This window comes from Struthio camelus, chromosome 1 (genome assembly GCF_040807025.1).
Source record: "Struthio camelus isolate bStrCam1 chromosome 1, bStrCam1.hap1, whole genome shotgun sequence".
Classification (NCBI taxonomy): domain Eukaryota; kingdom Metazoa; phylum Chordata; class Aves; order Struthioniformes; family Struthionidae; genus Struthio; species Struthio camelus.
The window spans coordinates 208,278,101-208,294,556 of NC_090942.1; the positions used below are offsets into that span (position 1 = coordinate 208,278,101).

Here is a 16,456-nt window from a genome sequence, read left to right on the forward strand (position 1 = left end):
TTCATATTGTGTTATAGGTTCATGTGGTAATAATAGAACAAATCATTTGAAAATATAGGTATGCCTATATTTTCAATATTCTGAACGCAGAACCATCTAAACAAATCTAAACAAATTTCCAGTATTATATTTGACATTCAACAAACCCAATATTCAGAGGTAAGAATTTCTACAGAACAACGGTCTCACATCAAAAAGAAGTTTTTTCCATTAAGCCCTTTCTGGGTGAGTGAGAGCATACATTTTTTAATAAAAAATACTGAACTTCTATTTCAATTCTTGTAATTATAGTGAACCCACTGCACTTCCAGTTAAATTAATCCTTTTTCTCTCCTTGTAACTTGTTCCTTTCTAAGGCAGCATGATAAGGCTGGGCAGGCAATTATTAAAGTGAGTTCCACTTGATATATGGACCAGTTCATTACACCACTGATATAAGACTTGCCATTCAATCAACTTTTATGTCGTCTGACACAATTAATTTACTGATCAAATAAACTATGCTAATCACTGGTTAAAGATTTGTACTGTTTAACTGTGCTTATCCAGCGTTGTGTCCTCTCACCCAGACTTTTTTAAAACTAAAACCAAAGAAAACAAGAACTATTGAAAAAACATAAAGAATTAAAGCTTTGCCCTAAAGTTCTAAATTGGCTCCACAAGACCTAAGTGATGTCAGAAATCCCAGAGAGCAAACCTAAACAAACAAAAGGTTTTCACCTGCCTGTGAGCGTTACCTATTTTCAACTCAGGCTGCAGTACAGTCATTCCTTAGTCCAACTTAGTCAAACTCCTCCCTAGCCTCTAAGCATTAGTGGCTCAATTCAGTTGCCATACATAATGCCATTTGGCATTATGTACCTATGGATAACCTGTAGGGTATCCAAGAAAATGTCACAGATAGGCATATATGACACAGGACTTCCAGCAGATCCACACTGTACTGGACTAGGTTACACCAGCAATGGGAATCAACTGCTTAAACACTGGCATCTAGTTCCATTTTACCCCTGACTTCCAGCTGCTGGTCCCAAGCAGAAAATGAATTCCCTTTGATCATGTGTCATATCTGCTAGATCCTTGTAGACATCCTGAATACACTAGGACAACTCAGATGATACAAAATGCCTATTTATAGGCATCTGAATTGACACCTAGGTGAAAAGAAATGATAAAACATTATCAACTGAAAAGCTTAGTACAACAAACTAAACAAAGTGTTTATATTCAAGACATCCACAATTCAAATTACTTCACCAATCCCCTTCTCCGACTGACAAAACAGAAGTTACAAGAGCAACAAGAAACATTTCCCAAGACAGACACTTAATATTTTCTGGCTCCACAAAGCGGAATAAGAATAGCTGTACCAGAGAATCTGTTAGCTGTACCATTAATTAGGTTCAACAACAGTATTAGAAGCAGACAGCAGATTGTTGTTGTACTGAACACAACATGGCATTCACCCAAGTCGGGGCACACATGACTCAGACCAATATGTGACAAATCTCTGATCATCACCTGTTCTTGAAGTACTACAACAATTGCATTCTCACATATAAAACATACAATCAGATCTGAACTAGACTGCAGTTACATGATAACTGAGAACTCCCAACTATAATATAGCCATCTGTCATATCTTGCTGCTACAGCAATAAGTGAGATATTTAATACCAGTGATTTTTTGAACAGAGACTGAAAAAGACCCCAGCACTTTATTTTCATTAAATTGAGAAACAATTAATTTCATTATTATGACATACTTAAGTAGACATATGTTACTCTGCAGTGAGAATAACTCTTTTTTTTTTTAATTTCTCATCTCTAAATGGCAAAGATATCATTTTGATGACTGAGAGAAATTAAGAATTCTTCAAAAGTGTTCACTTTCAGAAAAACATAAGCACAAAATATTACCCATCTTCTCTCTTCTAAACTATTGGTTTCGAATTTGCGGATCGAACTAAAACCTTAACATTCAGTGAATAGCAGCTATAAAAACTATCGCATTAATAGAAATTAGATTAACAATGCAAACAGAACTAGCTGAAACTACTTGGATGGATGATAACCAACATCAACTGAGTTATTTGATCAAAAAAGTCTCTCAAGAATTTTGTGTTTATTTAATTCCTAAATGATTATATTTATAACTGAAGATAATCATCTGAACAAATTTTTCTTACTATTTCAGTGACGATACTAAAAATGACTTTGGCATAGAGCAAGCTGGGAACAAAGAAAGATACCGGATAAGGTACTAGATTTCATGTCTTCATGCCCTTTAACATAGTGCAGATTCTATATTCAAAATAAGTATCAATGGTAGAAAAGCATATTTTACTTTCAGTGAGTCTGCATGCATCACTAAAAAGTAAAAAGCTGTGAATACAGAAAAATATCTTAGTATTCTAAAATATTAAAACACTCTATATCCATAGGTACTTAATTCATTAAACATATTATGGAAATTTAACAATCTAAGATCAAATAAAATATTGTCTCTTCTCTAACGAAACAACCCCAGGAATGGGAAACTGAAGAAAGTGTCAATAAAATAGAAAATAATAGGATGAGATGTGTTCTGTTCTTAATCTCAGCATCTCCCGCAGGTCTATGACAGAAAATTATGACAAATCTTGAACATAAATGAAGGATAGTGAAACATGCTGACAAGCTTTGATTTCTTCCAGAATAGGCTCATAATGTCTGTTTTGACCAATTCCAAAACACACAGCTTACAATGCCAGACCAGACAGACTGTTTGGATGTCTGAAGACCCTACCAGTAGTATAAAAGGACATAACCATAGAGGCTGAACTTCAGGTCTTAATACAGAGCTGTATTGCATTTCAAATCATTGTTACGGGTTCAACAGAAACAAAGAATCCTTTTTGTAAAGCACAGAAAGAGACCTTCCCTTCTATTAGAAAGGAATGAGAAGTCCGTATAACCATAGACACTGTAAGGTCTAGTCTTAGTTAGATAATTAATTTTCTCCTGAATTTTTTTGTGTATAATAAAGCAGTTCTCCTAAAGTAAGTCTGTAAGTTCTCTATCTGTATCACAGAGAAAGGTAACTGTTTTTGAAGATCTCCAGAGGTACAGCCTATCCACTAAAATTAGATGTGTGAATTTAGGCAGATAAAATCTTCCATTACTCTGTCTTCATGGCAACTGAGGCACATACATTATGAAAACAATTTCACCAGCTACCTGAAATATAACAGCAAATGAAATATCCGAATTTGAAGGCTTAAATACCATTTATAATTATGTCTCCTCCTGAAAAAGTTGTTAATTCTATGATTCAGAGAACATACTGAAGGTGAGACAAACTGACAATTCAAAGAGATGGTGGTGCAAGACTTTAAGGATCAAAGGTAAGAAGCTAGCTGGAATTTTGATCAAATGAATGTGGTTGCTCTGAGAAATTCTGATACATGAGGATACTGGTAAGGGATCAGATGATTTTATGTGAGAGATATTACCAACGGCTGACACGTGACATACGATGACGTTTCATTATAACCTTATCTATATAGTCCTGAAAAAGGACTAAAAGAACTGGAATTCCAGAAACCTTGTTACTTCCATTTTTGCTAGTACATACAAAACTGTAACCAGACCCAGGAGTAAACTTTTGCAGTTGAACTGCAATAAAGACAATTCTTCTTACGAATCTATGTGTATTTATGTTCCTTCTCTATAACAATCCTGTTATTGAAAACAAGCTGGATGTGGATGAAAACAGGAGTAGTTCACTGAAAGCATTTTTTGTCTTGCACCATTCACTATTGGAAGTGGACTATTTTAACGCTTTCTGGTCCTCCAAGTTTCTGTCTTCAAAGAAAGAAACAGTTGTGTAAGATCTGAATCTGGCTGACACGTATTTGCCTGTAGTCCTCTCACCTAATTCTTCATTTGATAGGACTTGTATGCTAGAAGCCATCTTTTGAATACCAGAAGCAACGCTAACCACCCCTAAGTGCTACCGTGGAAACTGAAGTTTTAAATGTAAGCTGAAAAAGTGACTGTGGTTAGCACAAGCTAAGCTGAACTAACAGAAAATCAACAGAGTGATAAGCATACTGTATCTCTTAGAATTGCTGGTAATGCAAACTACAGAAAATCAAGTATCAGAACACTGCAAAACAATATATTAAATTTATTAGTAATTTGATTTAAATAAAATATGCAAGAATGTCTTGCTGTTAATTAAATTAAGTAACTCTAGCCTGTATCAGAGATACCTGTAGAGTTTATTTTGAAATTTCTTTTACATCCTGAAATTGTAATGTTTATTACAAAGAAGTGTTCCACAGATAAAAGTCAACCTATTCCAAAAATCCCTCTGTTCAGACTGACTTTTGTATGCAAATTCATATTTCTGAACAGGTGCTTCAGGTCTCCAGCCAAAAGATTCAGAGGTCAATGCAAAATATAATCTTACCTGGGAACTGATCATACGTTGTGATGAACGAGCAATATTAGCGGGTAGGCCAAAAAATTCAGGTTTATCATCTTCTGGAAGGCTTTCAATAATATTACGATAATCCTACATTAGAAGAAAAGAAAAAACACAACTGAAAGAACTCTTTCTTCGGCTCATGAAATTAACAGCATACACTGAAAAGAATTTCAATAAATGCACTGCATGACACAAAAATTAAAATGACTATATAACACATCTTGGAATTCTATTTATAAATTTATAAATGTTATTTTAAAAAAAAACTGCAGTAAAAAGAACAGAAAGCTGAAAGGGCAAAAAGCAATTCTGATTACAGTGATGTTATCAGTTAGGAAAAAAAATACGCTAAGAAGTTTTCTCTGAAAAGTAATTACAACACTTCAATTGAATAGATAAAAATAAGATTACCTGTAATATAACATACAAAAAAAAGGATTTCAGCATTTGGGATTTGAATAGCATAATATAATGTATGTTTATATAAGGAATATAGGCTTCCTCTCTAGGAAGATATTATTATATAAAAAAAATGAAATTGTTTAGCTAAAAATAGGTTTGCATAATTATTAGAGACACAAAATAGTGGGTCTAGCGTAATAATCACTAGTGAGGCTCTTCTCATACGAAATAGAAAGAGGTCTTGCGGACCAGGGTACACTAATGGTCCCAGATGTCTCTTATTGTGGCTCTAATGGCAAAAATATTTGGTATATGAAAGTTTGGCTGCACCTTAATGCATTATACCATGTGCACTTTGTCCTTGATCCTGAACACATTCATGTTTGTGCTCTTACTTACTATCGTGAGTAATCTTATTGAGTGTTTGCAAGATCAGGTCCCAAGGGTATATGACATACTTGGACATGAACCCTTAGTTCCAAGGTAACCGTAACAGCAGATCACCTCACTGAACACTGAGGGAACACTATTTGGTGAGATATATTATGCCAATTGACTTAAGTAATTGCAAATCTAGCTTTATTACTAGTGTTCTATTCAATAACACTACTAACAGAAAAATATTTAAGACATATATATGGAACTCTTACAGTAATAATCATGAAAATACTAGAAATAGAGAGATACTAATAATATGAGAAAGGATAGATACCAGTTCTTCAGACTGAGCTGAATGCCCTGTCATTACACTCTTGAATACTAAAGGTGAAGGAGAATCTATATTTACCTCCAAATATAATCACATATAACATTGAGAGCAAATTAGCAAATTTTGCCAGAAGGTTCATGTATTTCACAAATATGGACAAATATTTAGATTTCCCTGTTCCATCTACAAGATAAAGAATATTCAGCATTCTGTACAAGATTACTGCTAGGTTAATACACTAAGTTACTAAAAAAGTAATGATGCCCTCCTTTGTCAGAAGTAAACTCAAGTTATTTTATGCAGTTCTTCATAGCTATACCATTTTTCACCATAATCCCATCAGATAACATAAAATAAGGACACTGATCAAATAGTCTAGGAGAATAGTTCTGACAACGCAGCAATTACTGTTCCACACAAAAGAATTCTCAGAGAAACTGAGGTATCATTTGCATTGCATCTCCGGCTTTGTTTGTGGATATAATGCTTCTGGAAAATAGCTTGTATCATTTTCTATATTAGATAACGAGATGCATACCTACCAAAATACTGCAGGAATTTGGTAAAGAGATGGAATATGGGAATCTAGTCATCTTCTTGCCTCTACCATTTAAACTGCCAATGATTCTTGAATTGAAAAGCTGCTCCAAATAGGACCGAAGAACTCTCATATCAAAGTAATTATCTATACGGCCTCCATAAATTGCATTTTCAAACAAGCCATGCACAAATTCCCACTGAAAATCTTTGGAACCTGTAAATTTATTAATATTAGTTTTACATCAATTGTTAATAGTGCATTATAAGCATTGCTTGTTGTCAGCACAGGTATTCTTCAGTAAAATACAATACAAACACACCCAATAATTCATTTCTAATCGTTTTTCTTCTCTATTACCAAATAATAAAAGTTGCAAAAGCTTCACTGGATTTGTAAATACTTTTCAGTGATAAAATTAGTAGTTACTGTGTTTCAAATCAAAGTGAATTTTCAGAAATATAACACAAATCTTAAAGAGCTTTTTATTGTAGATATGCCAATGGGTTACATGCATTTCAGAGAGGATGCAGTAAAAAGTTTAATTATGTCCTCCTTTGTCATGAACAGGCAAAATTTTACATGTTCAAAATTGTATACAGTATTTTGTACTACATTCCCATCTGATCTCAGAAAATAAACTAACCGATTGAAAAAAACTGGATAATGCTCTAAATATATAATATTATTGGAAATGCCATCTTTCAAATACAATGAGGTCCAGGCTATACTTTGTGATCATTACAGATCACACAATGTAGTTTATAAAATTAAGCACTTTACTATTAATTTCCTGGTCAAATTCCTGTTTTGTAATTACTTGTTTCTGGCTTATCAGGTTTAAAATAACTTGTGTTCCCTCCCTTCTATCACATTTGCCCAAAATAACTACACTGGATTAATATCCTGTTGCCTTCCAGTGTAGGTTAAAGCTTGATCAGAACCAGCTATTCTAGGAATAATTGTAGTAGCGATCAGATCTCTACTACTAAAAGTCACTGGATGAAAGGAAGCAGCAACTGTTTTAAGGCTTTTCTTGTGGCAACCAGTGTATTCCAAATGCTTCTATCATTCCTTCTTAAGAAAAGTTATCTTCATTGCAATAGTTAATGATTAGATTAATGATTAACAGTCAATGATTCAAAGCTCTTTACATCATCCAGTATGTTTCAAGTCGGTATAGCTAACGTTCAATTCCATAAAATACTCATTTATACTCATTCATAAATCTCATTTAAGTCAATGATCTTAAATTTTCTCTGAATATCAGTTTCTAACCTCACTGTGAAACTATATAAAAGGCAAACATTAAAAAAAAATCTATCTTTTTTATATTTACTAAGGTTAAGTAAACTATTTACTACCCTACTTAACAGAACAATGAAGTGGGTTCAACCTAACAATGAATTTCAGTATGAGGGAGCTCATACTCAACTCGTTATTCAGTATATGAGGGAGCTCACACTGGGAAGGAATGGAGGCAGAAGATCTCATCCACCAGGCATTCCTATATTTCCCATTAATTCTGCTGGGCTCAGGAAGCCTAGAAGAATAGTTCCTGGCATACACAAACTACTGGTTTACCTGACCCAAAAAATTGAATCATTATGCACCTCATATTTCTGGCTTGGCTTATGGGTGACAATACTTGCAGCATCTCAGCTGTTATCTAAGTGTTTTAGAAAGATCAACCTCTTCAGGCAACATTTCTACCAACAATAGAGGCCCCTTATTAGAACCTAAGGTCAGGTGGCACAAAACAGGAGAATGCCAATTGGCACAGGCCAAATATAGGAAAAATAAATCTGATCATGGAACTGTTTTGAGGCTGTCTACTGCCCCAACCAGCTTACTAATACAAACATAATGTCAGAGTCTGTATCTAAGTTCAGTAAAGTCTGATAAGCCTAACATGGCTGATTTGGGGTCAGGCTAATTCCCATATTAACGCAGTTACCCGGACACCTGGCCATACGTATATATATTTGTGCAAATCTTCTACAAGTGCTCCAGTGAAGATTCAAACGCAAAATATGAATGCTTTGAAAGCTGCCATGAAACAGAACAGGCCTACTCCAAACAAAGCAATCATTCAAAGTAACTATATATTTATAAAAATCACTAGGAAAGTATTTAATATACAAAAATTTTAAACGAAAACCATTCAGAAAGGTTATGCTACAGAGATGGGTAAGTTTCCCTTTAAAAGTGACTTACCCTCAAAGAGTCTATCAATAATGTCAAAACCTGCACGGAGATCAGATAAAGAAAATTCATAAAACTTGGTCCAACCCTAAAGTTTAAAAAGAAATCAAAAAAATTTAGTCACAAAACGATGGTTATGAAGTACAATGAAAATATTAAGTGGTTCCTGAAAAATGTAAAACACTTAGCGCTGAGTGAAAGAAGAGACATCCTAGCTCCTGTAAAGCGCATCTTTAGAAACATTCGGTTGAGGTAGTGCAGCAGAAAAAGCTCTAACAGTGTATTTTACACAGTTACACAAGTTAGAATCCACTGAGTATGAGGAATGTGAACTTAAGATTCTTTTCTTCCCTAACAGTGCTACTGCAGCTAAAATTTGCTGACAGCTGTGAGTAGGTCACTCATTGAATTCTCATTTTGTTTCCGGTGGCTCTTTCGTATTGCAGTTTCCTTTGGATTTTGATAAATAAGTCTGCTTTTTCAGACTTAATATAGACGATATTATACTTTGATCAGTTTAATCCTTATTTCCTGTCACTTCTACACTGACTGAAAAAATCACAACGAGAAAAGCAATTATTTCTACTCTTACAAGAGGAACACTGAGTGCCATATGCATGTTTTAATCATGTTAGTTTACATCTCCTTTCTGTTTCAGATGGCATTATTCTTTATGTAGCGTTAATGAGTACTACAAAATTCTTGAACAGATAAGAAAAGAAAGTGTTCTTCACAAAAAAATTCCCATGTAAATGGATAAATACAAATAAAACCTGAGATATGATATAGTACTTAGGAAATCCAAATGTCAAAGGTATCTCTTTTTGCTATATCTTCTTATGTAAGACCTAATAGGGTCATGTGGTAAGAATGTACCTTTGCATATGGATCATATCATATAAATAGGTACATATGGGTCATGTGAGGAGAAAGATGCATACGGGTCAGATAATATGCACATATCCAGTTTTACTGGAGCGGTACTGCCACAGGTCAAGACTGCAATTGGTCAGAAAATTACCATCAAGCTATGTGCCAGCTGCCAATCACCATAAAGATCATAGATTGGGAAGACGTTGCAGCCTCTCCAAAGTGTTACTGTGTTTGACTTGACAGATCTGTACCTGCACTCCAAACAACCCGAAATTCATTAAAAAATAGAAGAGTTTCTAGCTGGCATTAATTACAGTCCAGCAATGGTAGAAACTGATAATCTTAAGCAAAATATAAAATCATCATTGTGTAAGTCTGCAGACGAGACAAACACAGTTAGAGTGGAATTAAAGAGGAAGAAATATCCTTATCTCAAGTGATGCAAGTCACTTGCATAACTGGTGGCAAATTAACATGAATTTGAACAGAGCCAAATGGCAGGTCATGCATCAGATCAGTACTTTAAATGCTTTCACCTGTTCCACTTCTTGAACACCATATTCAAAATTAGACTTTTTTGTGGAAGAGGCAGACGACTCTACATATCACAAACTAAAAAGAAGTAAAAGCTCTCAAAAGTTCCAGTCTCTATCAGATCAAATCAGATCTATCAGAAGGCAAGTTATTTTCATCACTAGTCTAAATAAAAAGAAACAAGCCACAGAAAGAGTTTTCATTTCTGTTAGTTTAAGTGTCCACAGCCAGAAAGTATTTCCTTTAAACAAATATTTAGCTAAGGAAAAAAAAAAAATGTATGGTCTGGGAAATCAATTTTAATCCTCATATAAAATGAGCAAATTCTCTTGTTCTTCCTTTTCCTTCAACAGGATTTGGATCTAGAAGGAGAGAAGACAATCTTGCTTCCTCCTTCTCAAAGAAGCGTCTCTTCTTTTGTAAGGCTTCCACCATTTAGAAGGCATAGTTGTTACTTGCTATCATTCAACTACGTATATTTCCAAAGTATGTTTAGAAACCAGTTTCTACCTTGCTACCTAAAGAGGAGGTTCATTTTTTTCCCCCGTTTGGAGCAGGAAAGATTCAAAGAATCTTTTCCACGGAACCTCACTCCTGCATCAGGATGGCCTAAGAGACAAATCACACAATATCCACAATGGCAGGCAGCAGCACTTTCCAAGGGGCAGGAATTCCGGCTATCAAGATCTCATTTTACAATGAGTTCAGAAGCGATAATGAAAGCAAGCAGCGGAAACACCCAAATCTTTCCATGTCTGAACATGATCAAACATATACATGAAAAAAAAGTCTTTCAAGTATAAAAGCTACTAAATGAGGAAAATCAAGAAAAAAAAAGTGAAAAAAAATTACCTGAGGAATATAATTTCTTCTTTCTTGGCATACAGCATGAAACCATGCTAAACAAAAGAGAGAATGGGCTCGAGACAAATTGCCCTTTTTATTAATTTGCTCTGGCATCCAAGATTCATAGGTTCGTAACAGATTCTTTTTGAGGCCTGGAGGTGCCTGCATTAGAATGAAAAATAGTTTGTTCTGTGCATGCAATTTTATATTTTCATTTATTGTTTTCTTAAATTTTAACTCCTAAATGACAAATAGTATTTAACTCTTGAATCTATCAAATGAAAGTGAGCAAACATGAAAAATATCAGCTTATTTTAAATAGCCTAACAACAGAATGATCTTATACTGAAAATAATGTAAACACACCGAAGAAAATTACAATCAGAATCAACTGTTAGGAGGACTTAACTATATAGTAAAAGTATTTAGTGAAGAATACTACACGCTATCAAAATATTTACATTTAAAAATAAATCCTTTTTTCATTTTATTTTTTTGCAAACGCATGCATTTTTCTTCTGGTTTTACAAGCTCTACTACCAATTATTATTTCTGTGATCAGTGCCAAATGGCCCTGTGCCATCACAGCACTCTGTTAGCTGGTGAACAGATACAGTAGATATACAGAATAAAATATGAGTTCTCTGATTTATTGCTGGAAAGAGACAACCAGTAGAAATAACCACAGGTAAAGAGTACATAATAACAGAGATTACGGTACTAAAAAGTAAAAACAACTGATTAGATACCCAACCATTTTCAAATGATTTGCAAGTGTGAAGGCAGAGATAAATTTTAAAGAGATTTAATTCACATTTTCATAAGAGTATTTTTCCTTTCTTTAGAAAAATGTTTGTTAATGTTTCCACAGGATTTCTATAAATAAAATAGAGTTGTAAAACTAATCTTACAACAAATGTAAAACTGTGTAATCAATGATCTTCTTTTAAATAAATATCTACTTCTTCATCAGTAACAGTTATGGGGCATATCACAACCATAAAATAATCAACTATTATTAGTCAAGTCATTGGCTATCATTGCTTTCTCATGATAATGAAGTATTTGCTTTACATGAAAAGATAAGGAAAGGAATTAGAAAGCTGCATCAGTGCAGAGTTCCAGTTATTCTGAAGACAGTGGGTCCAATAATTTCAAGGAGCTAGACGAAAAAAAAGCTGCAAACCTGTATAGTCCTATAGTTTTTGCACTACTGAGGACCTCATTACAAGCAAGAAGGTTAAAAAAGCCCTCTAGTCAATATAAAAGTGTAGTAATTTTGGCTTCTTGAAAGTCAGTAACATTGGACTCTTAAAATTATCACACTTTCTCAGTTTAGCTATAGGCAAACTAACAGTACACTCTGTGGCCAGCGGGAGAACAAGAAGCACCCCTACCCATGATTTCCATAACGGACAGAAGCGCATAAACTTAGAGCACTTAAGAACAATCTGAGAGAGCATGGTCCAAGTTATTCCTTAGTCATTTTGAAAGCAAAAGCTTTTAACCATATGTTAGGTGGTATGGGAGGATAGCTATTTTTGTTGAAAGGGTCCAACGAGTATAAAGTTATAGGACCAAAAGGAAAACTCCTTGATAAATTTATGTTCTCCATGATAAATTTATGTTCATTTCAGGCTTTCAATTCGAAAAGATATCTAGAAGGAAATCTCAACCTTCCATTTAAAGCACAGCTTCAGCAAATTTCAACATATAGACCACAAACGATCACTAAAAATCTTTCAAGATAAACTGTTAGTATTTTTATTCTAATTAACAAAAAAGGCAAAATCAGTTATACAAATGGTCCACGTTATCTGAACTTTATTCTAACTAGACGTATAGTTCACTATGCATTGAAATTCATTTTTTGTAAACATGCAGTAAAAGCTCTCCAAACAGATCTTACTTCATAAGTTATTTTCAGACTTGATTGAAGCAAAATTGGAGTAAATTTTGGATGAACTTCTGCAGTAAGCCAAAGGCGGAAGTTTGGCTGAGGCTGTAGTGTATTCAGTTCCTATTGAAGAGATGTTATATACTGAAATATTTTTTCAAATGCACAGGTCAGAATTTACAAAATGATATTCCAGCTAGCACATAGCAGCTTCTCCTTAAGTACAGGATGCAAGATCTCAAAAGAGGAAGGGTTGGACTGTGGGTCACATAAGAACAACAGATTTCAAAGAATTTGAGCAATGGTACAGTTACACTAATTTCTTTTTCTTCAAGTGTCTATCCTATTCACAAATCAGGATTTCCAGAAAACTGAAGATAGGAACATGGACTTCCAAGAAGTCAAATGCTATTTCAAATACAAAAGCTTCACAAAAAATATGAAGTCATTGAATATAAGAAAACATACTCCAGGTGCACTATGTGCATCTGAAACAGACATTTTTTTCACAAAAGCTGCCAAAGCTGCTTGACAAAGCTGCTTGACAACTGACTTGAGAACAAACTCAATAGCTTTGTGGTTATGACTCTTGGGAAACACATACCTCAAAATGCTCACACGAGATTTTCACACAATCTATTCACTTTGATTATCTCCAGGACATATTCATGTTGCTTTCAGTAGTTTCAGTAAACAAGTAAATAAATTGTGCGAAGACATGAATGGTTCTGTTCTATAGGCAAAATGTCAACTGTATCTGGTATACAGAATGACAGCTGAGGTTGGAAGGGACCTCTGGAGACTGACTAGTCCAACCCCCTTGGCTTGTCCAATCCAGTCTCCAAGGATGGAGATTCCACAACCTCTCTGGGCAACCTGTTCCACTGCTCTGTTACCCTCACAGTATGAAAGCTTTTTCTTCTGTTTAAACACAATTGCCTGTATTTCAGTTTGCCTCTTGTCCTACTGCTGTCAGCCACTGAGAAGAGTCTGGCTCCGCCTCCTTTACTCACCCCCATCAGAAATTTATGGAGAGTGATAAGATCTCCTCCATCCTCTCCTCCTAGACGAACAACCTCAGCTCTCTCAGTCTCCCTTCATACGGCAGATGCTCCAAACCTTTAACCTTCATTGAGGTCCTTTGCTGGACACAATCTAGTATGTCCATGTCTCTCTTGTACTGGGGAGTCCAGCACTAGATACAGCACTCCAGATGTGGCCTCACTAGTGCTCAATATAGGGGAAGGATCACCTCCCTCAACTTGCTGGTGCTGCCCTGCCTAATGCAGCCCAGAAGACTACTGACCTTCTTTGCCACAAGGGCACATTGCTGGGTCATGTTCAACTGGTTGTCCATCAGAACTCCCAGGTCCTTCTTTGCAAAGCTGCTCTCCAGCCAGTCAGCCTCCAGCCTACACTGGTGCTAGTTTAGGACTTGGCACTTCCCTTTGTTGAACTTCATGAGGTTCCTCTCTGCCCATTTCTCTAGCCTGTCCAGGTCCCTGTGAATGGCAGCACAACCTCGTGTGTCAGCCACTCCTTCTGGTTTTGTATCATCTGCAGTTGTGCTGAGGGTGCACTTGGTCCCAACGTTCAGGTCATTAATGAAGACACTAAACAGTTCTGGCTGCTGGGGTACACCACTAATGACCAGCCTCCAACTGGACTTCATGCCACGGATCACAACCCTTTGACCTTCAAGGGTCAAAGGTATCTCAAGGGAGGGTATCAAGAGGATGACGCCAGACTCTTCTCCGTGGTGCCCAGTGACAGGACTAGAGGCAACGGGCAGAAACTGAAACACAGGAAGTTCCATCTGAACATGAGGGAAAAATTCTTTCCTGTGAGGGTGACAGAGCACTGGCACAGGTCGCCCAGAGAGGGTGGAGTCTCCTTCCCTGGAGATATTCAAAACCCGTCTGGGCGCGATCCTGGGAAATACGTTCTAGATGACCCTGCTTGAGCAAAGGGGTTGGACTAGATGATCTCCAGAGGTCCCTTCCAACCTCAATCATTCTGTGATTCCGTGACCCCAGCAGTTCAGTCAGGTTTCAGTTCGCTTCACTATGGTACTGTTAAGTCTGTACTTCATCAGCTTGTCTATGCGGATGTTATGGGAGACAACATAAGATATGAAAAGGATCTAGAGTCTCAGAAGTAGGACATCAAAAAAAGAAAACCAAGACATTTACATGCTGGTTCAAGTAAAATCAGCTGCAGTGTGTGTCCTTAAACATACCATGTTTGGCTAGAAGAGGGCTAAGAGAGGTCAGTTGTAAACTATGAGGCTTTAATCTTCACGTGAGAACTAAATTTAAGCTCCTGGATGGAACTGGACTATAAACAGGCAGATCTCTCTTAAGAGGGCCTTTAAACCCATGAATTACATAGCCCCACAGCGCTAATAGCATGCACAACATGCAAGAGGATGGGATGAGTCATACATCAGCAAACGTTAGTCTCTATTAAGTTCAGCAAGAATTTTAACACCTTCAGTAGCATGTTCTTGGGAAATAAGAAACTTCTGATACTTATCCACATTGTTGATACTTACAAGATTTTAAATTTTATCCTTACAATTATTTGCATAAGACGCTTACAGTTTCTTATTGTTTGGAATAGATGAAACAAGTCAGTGTTATCATGCTTTGCCCTTCCACATTTTCAAAATGGATTGTGCGAATGTAAAAGGCACATGCAGGCCACGTGGTCATTGCTAGACAGAAGATTCCAAATTCATCTACACGGAGTCCACTTTATGGACAATCATTAGAACCAGCAGAAATTAGATTGCAACAACCATGAACAAGAAACCTGCAACTTTCTATTTTTTACTTAGTCTGCTTTGTAGATTTCTCAGTAGTATATTTAGAAAGTCATTTTGCTCTAGTTAGTAAGCTAATGATTTTACACGCAATAAGTAACAGTGCATTTCTATTAAAAAACCAGACATTTTACTTTCAAATTAGCAAAAATTTGGTGAATCAGAAACTGGCTTCACTTAAAAATAAAAGGAGAATTAATTGAAATGAAGCCCTAGAACTGTAAAACTGAGTAATTTAAAAAAAATCCATAGATCTGGAGCTCAGCAAACATGGGCAGTATCCCATTAAGTATCAGAAGTCCTAAATAGTATAAGAAGTCCTAAATGGATCATTTATTCCTTCATTGTGCCAAAAATAATCTATACTTTATAAAAACTAAACAGTTCACACAAAGGAGGAAGCTGCTCTTAAATTTGAAGAATTTCATCTTATTGATGCAAAGTTTTGGTTTATCATCTCATTTTTTCAATTGTTGGAATTTTAAAATATCAGCATTGAAAAGCCTGAATATTTCAGAAATATTGCAGACTAATCTTGTCTAGTTTCTGATTCTAGACAACAATGTCACAATGATTCTGACAAGTAGACATTCATGTCCAGTTACCCTCACCTTTTCCAATACAGGAAGCCAAGATATAACAAGATGCAGGTTCTTTAAACACAGCCATTCTCCATTGCGTGCACATTCTTTTAAAGTTTGAATGGCTAGCTCAGCTTGGCCTTGGCCCATTGCAATCTGAAAAGAAAGAAATAGTTGTATCAGGAATTTATCATACTTTATTTAACAGCTAAATATAATATTGTTTTCCTAAGTTAGACTGCATATGTAAAACAAGAAAGTGTTTTAATTGTAACCAGAATTTTCCATATGTTTCTCCAATGTGATAGGCTATACTAAGGTAGGAAAAAAACAAAAAACAAAAAACAAAACTTTTCTTTTTAACATATCTGACTAGAGCTTTTTTTAAAAACATTATTACTAAATCTTGCTATGAAAAGAACATATATCACTTGCTGACAGTGCAGCTATTCCCTAGTAACTCACAGCAGTAATTTAAATATCAATGCCTGAACTATATTACTACACAACTGCTGATACAACAAAAATAAGAAAAAATGGAAACAAATTTCCTTTTAACTGTAAATTAGGAGA

The 16,456-nt window shown here is 35.4% G+C and overlaps 1 protein-coding gene across 6 annotated transcripts in view; it reads right to left on the reverse strand.

Annotated features, from left to right (window-relative positions):
- The window catches only part of DYNC2H1 (dynein cytoplasmic 2 heavy chain 1), a 191,192-nt gene that overhangs the window by 67,678 nt on the left and 107,058 nt on the right, over positions 1 to 16,456 (reverse strand). For all 6 annotated transcript variants that reach the window (XM_068930371.1, XM_068930372.1, XM_068930370.1 and 3 more), the window contains 6 exons: positions 15,914 to 16,039; positions 12,491 to 12,601; positions 10,588 to 10,743; positions 8,341 to 8,416; positions 6,128 to 6,339; positions 4,457 to 4,561 (listed from right to left, as the gene is read on the reverse strand). In XM_068930371.1, the coding sequence (XP_068786472.1) occupies positions 4,457 to 4,561; positions 6,128 to 6,339; positions 8,341 to 8,416; positions 10,588 to 10,743; positions 12,491 to 12,601; positions 15,914 to 16,039 (786 nt within the window). The remainder of the gene's footprint in view (positions 1 to 4,456; positions 4,562 to 6,127; positions 6,340 to 8,340; positions 8,417 to 10,587; positions 10,744 to 12,490; positions 12,602 to 15,913; positions 16,040 to 16,456) is intronic.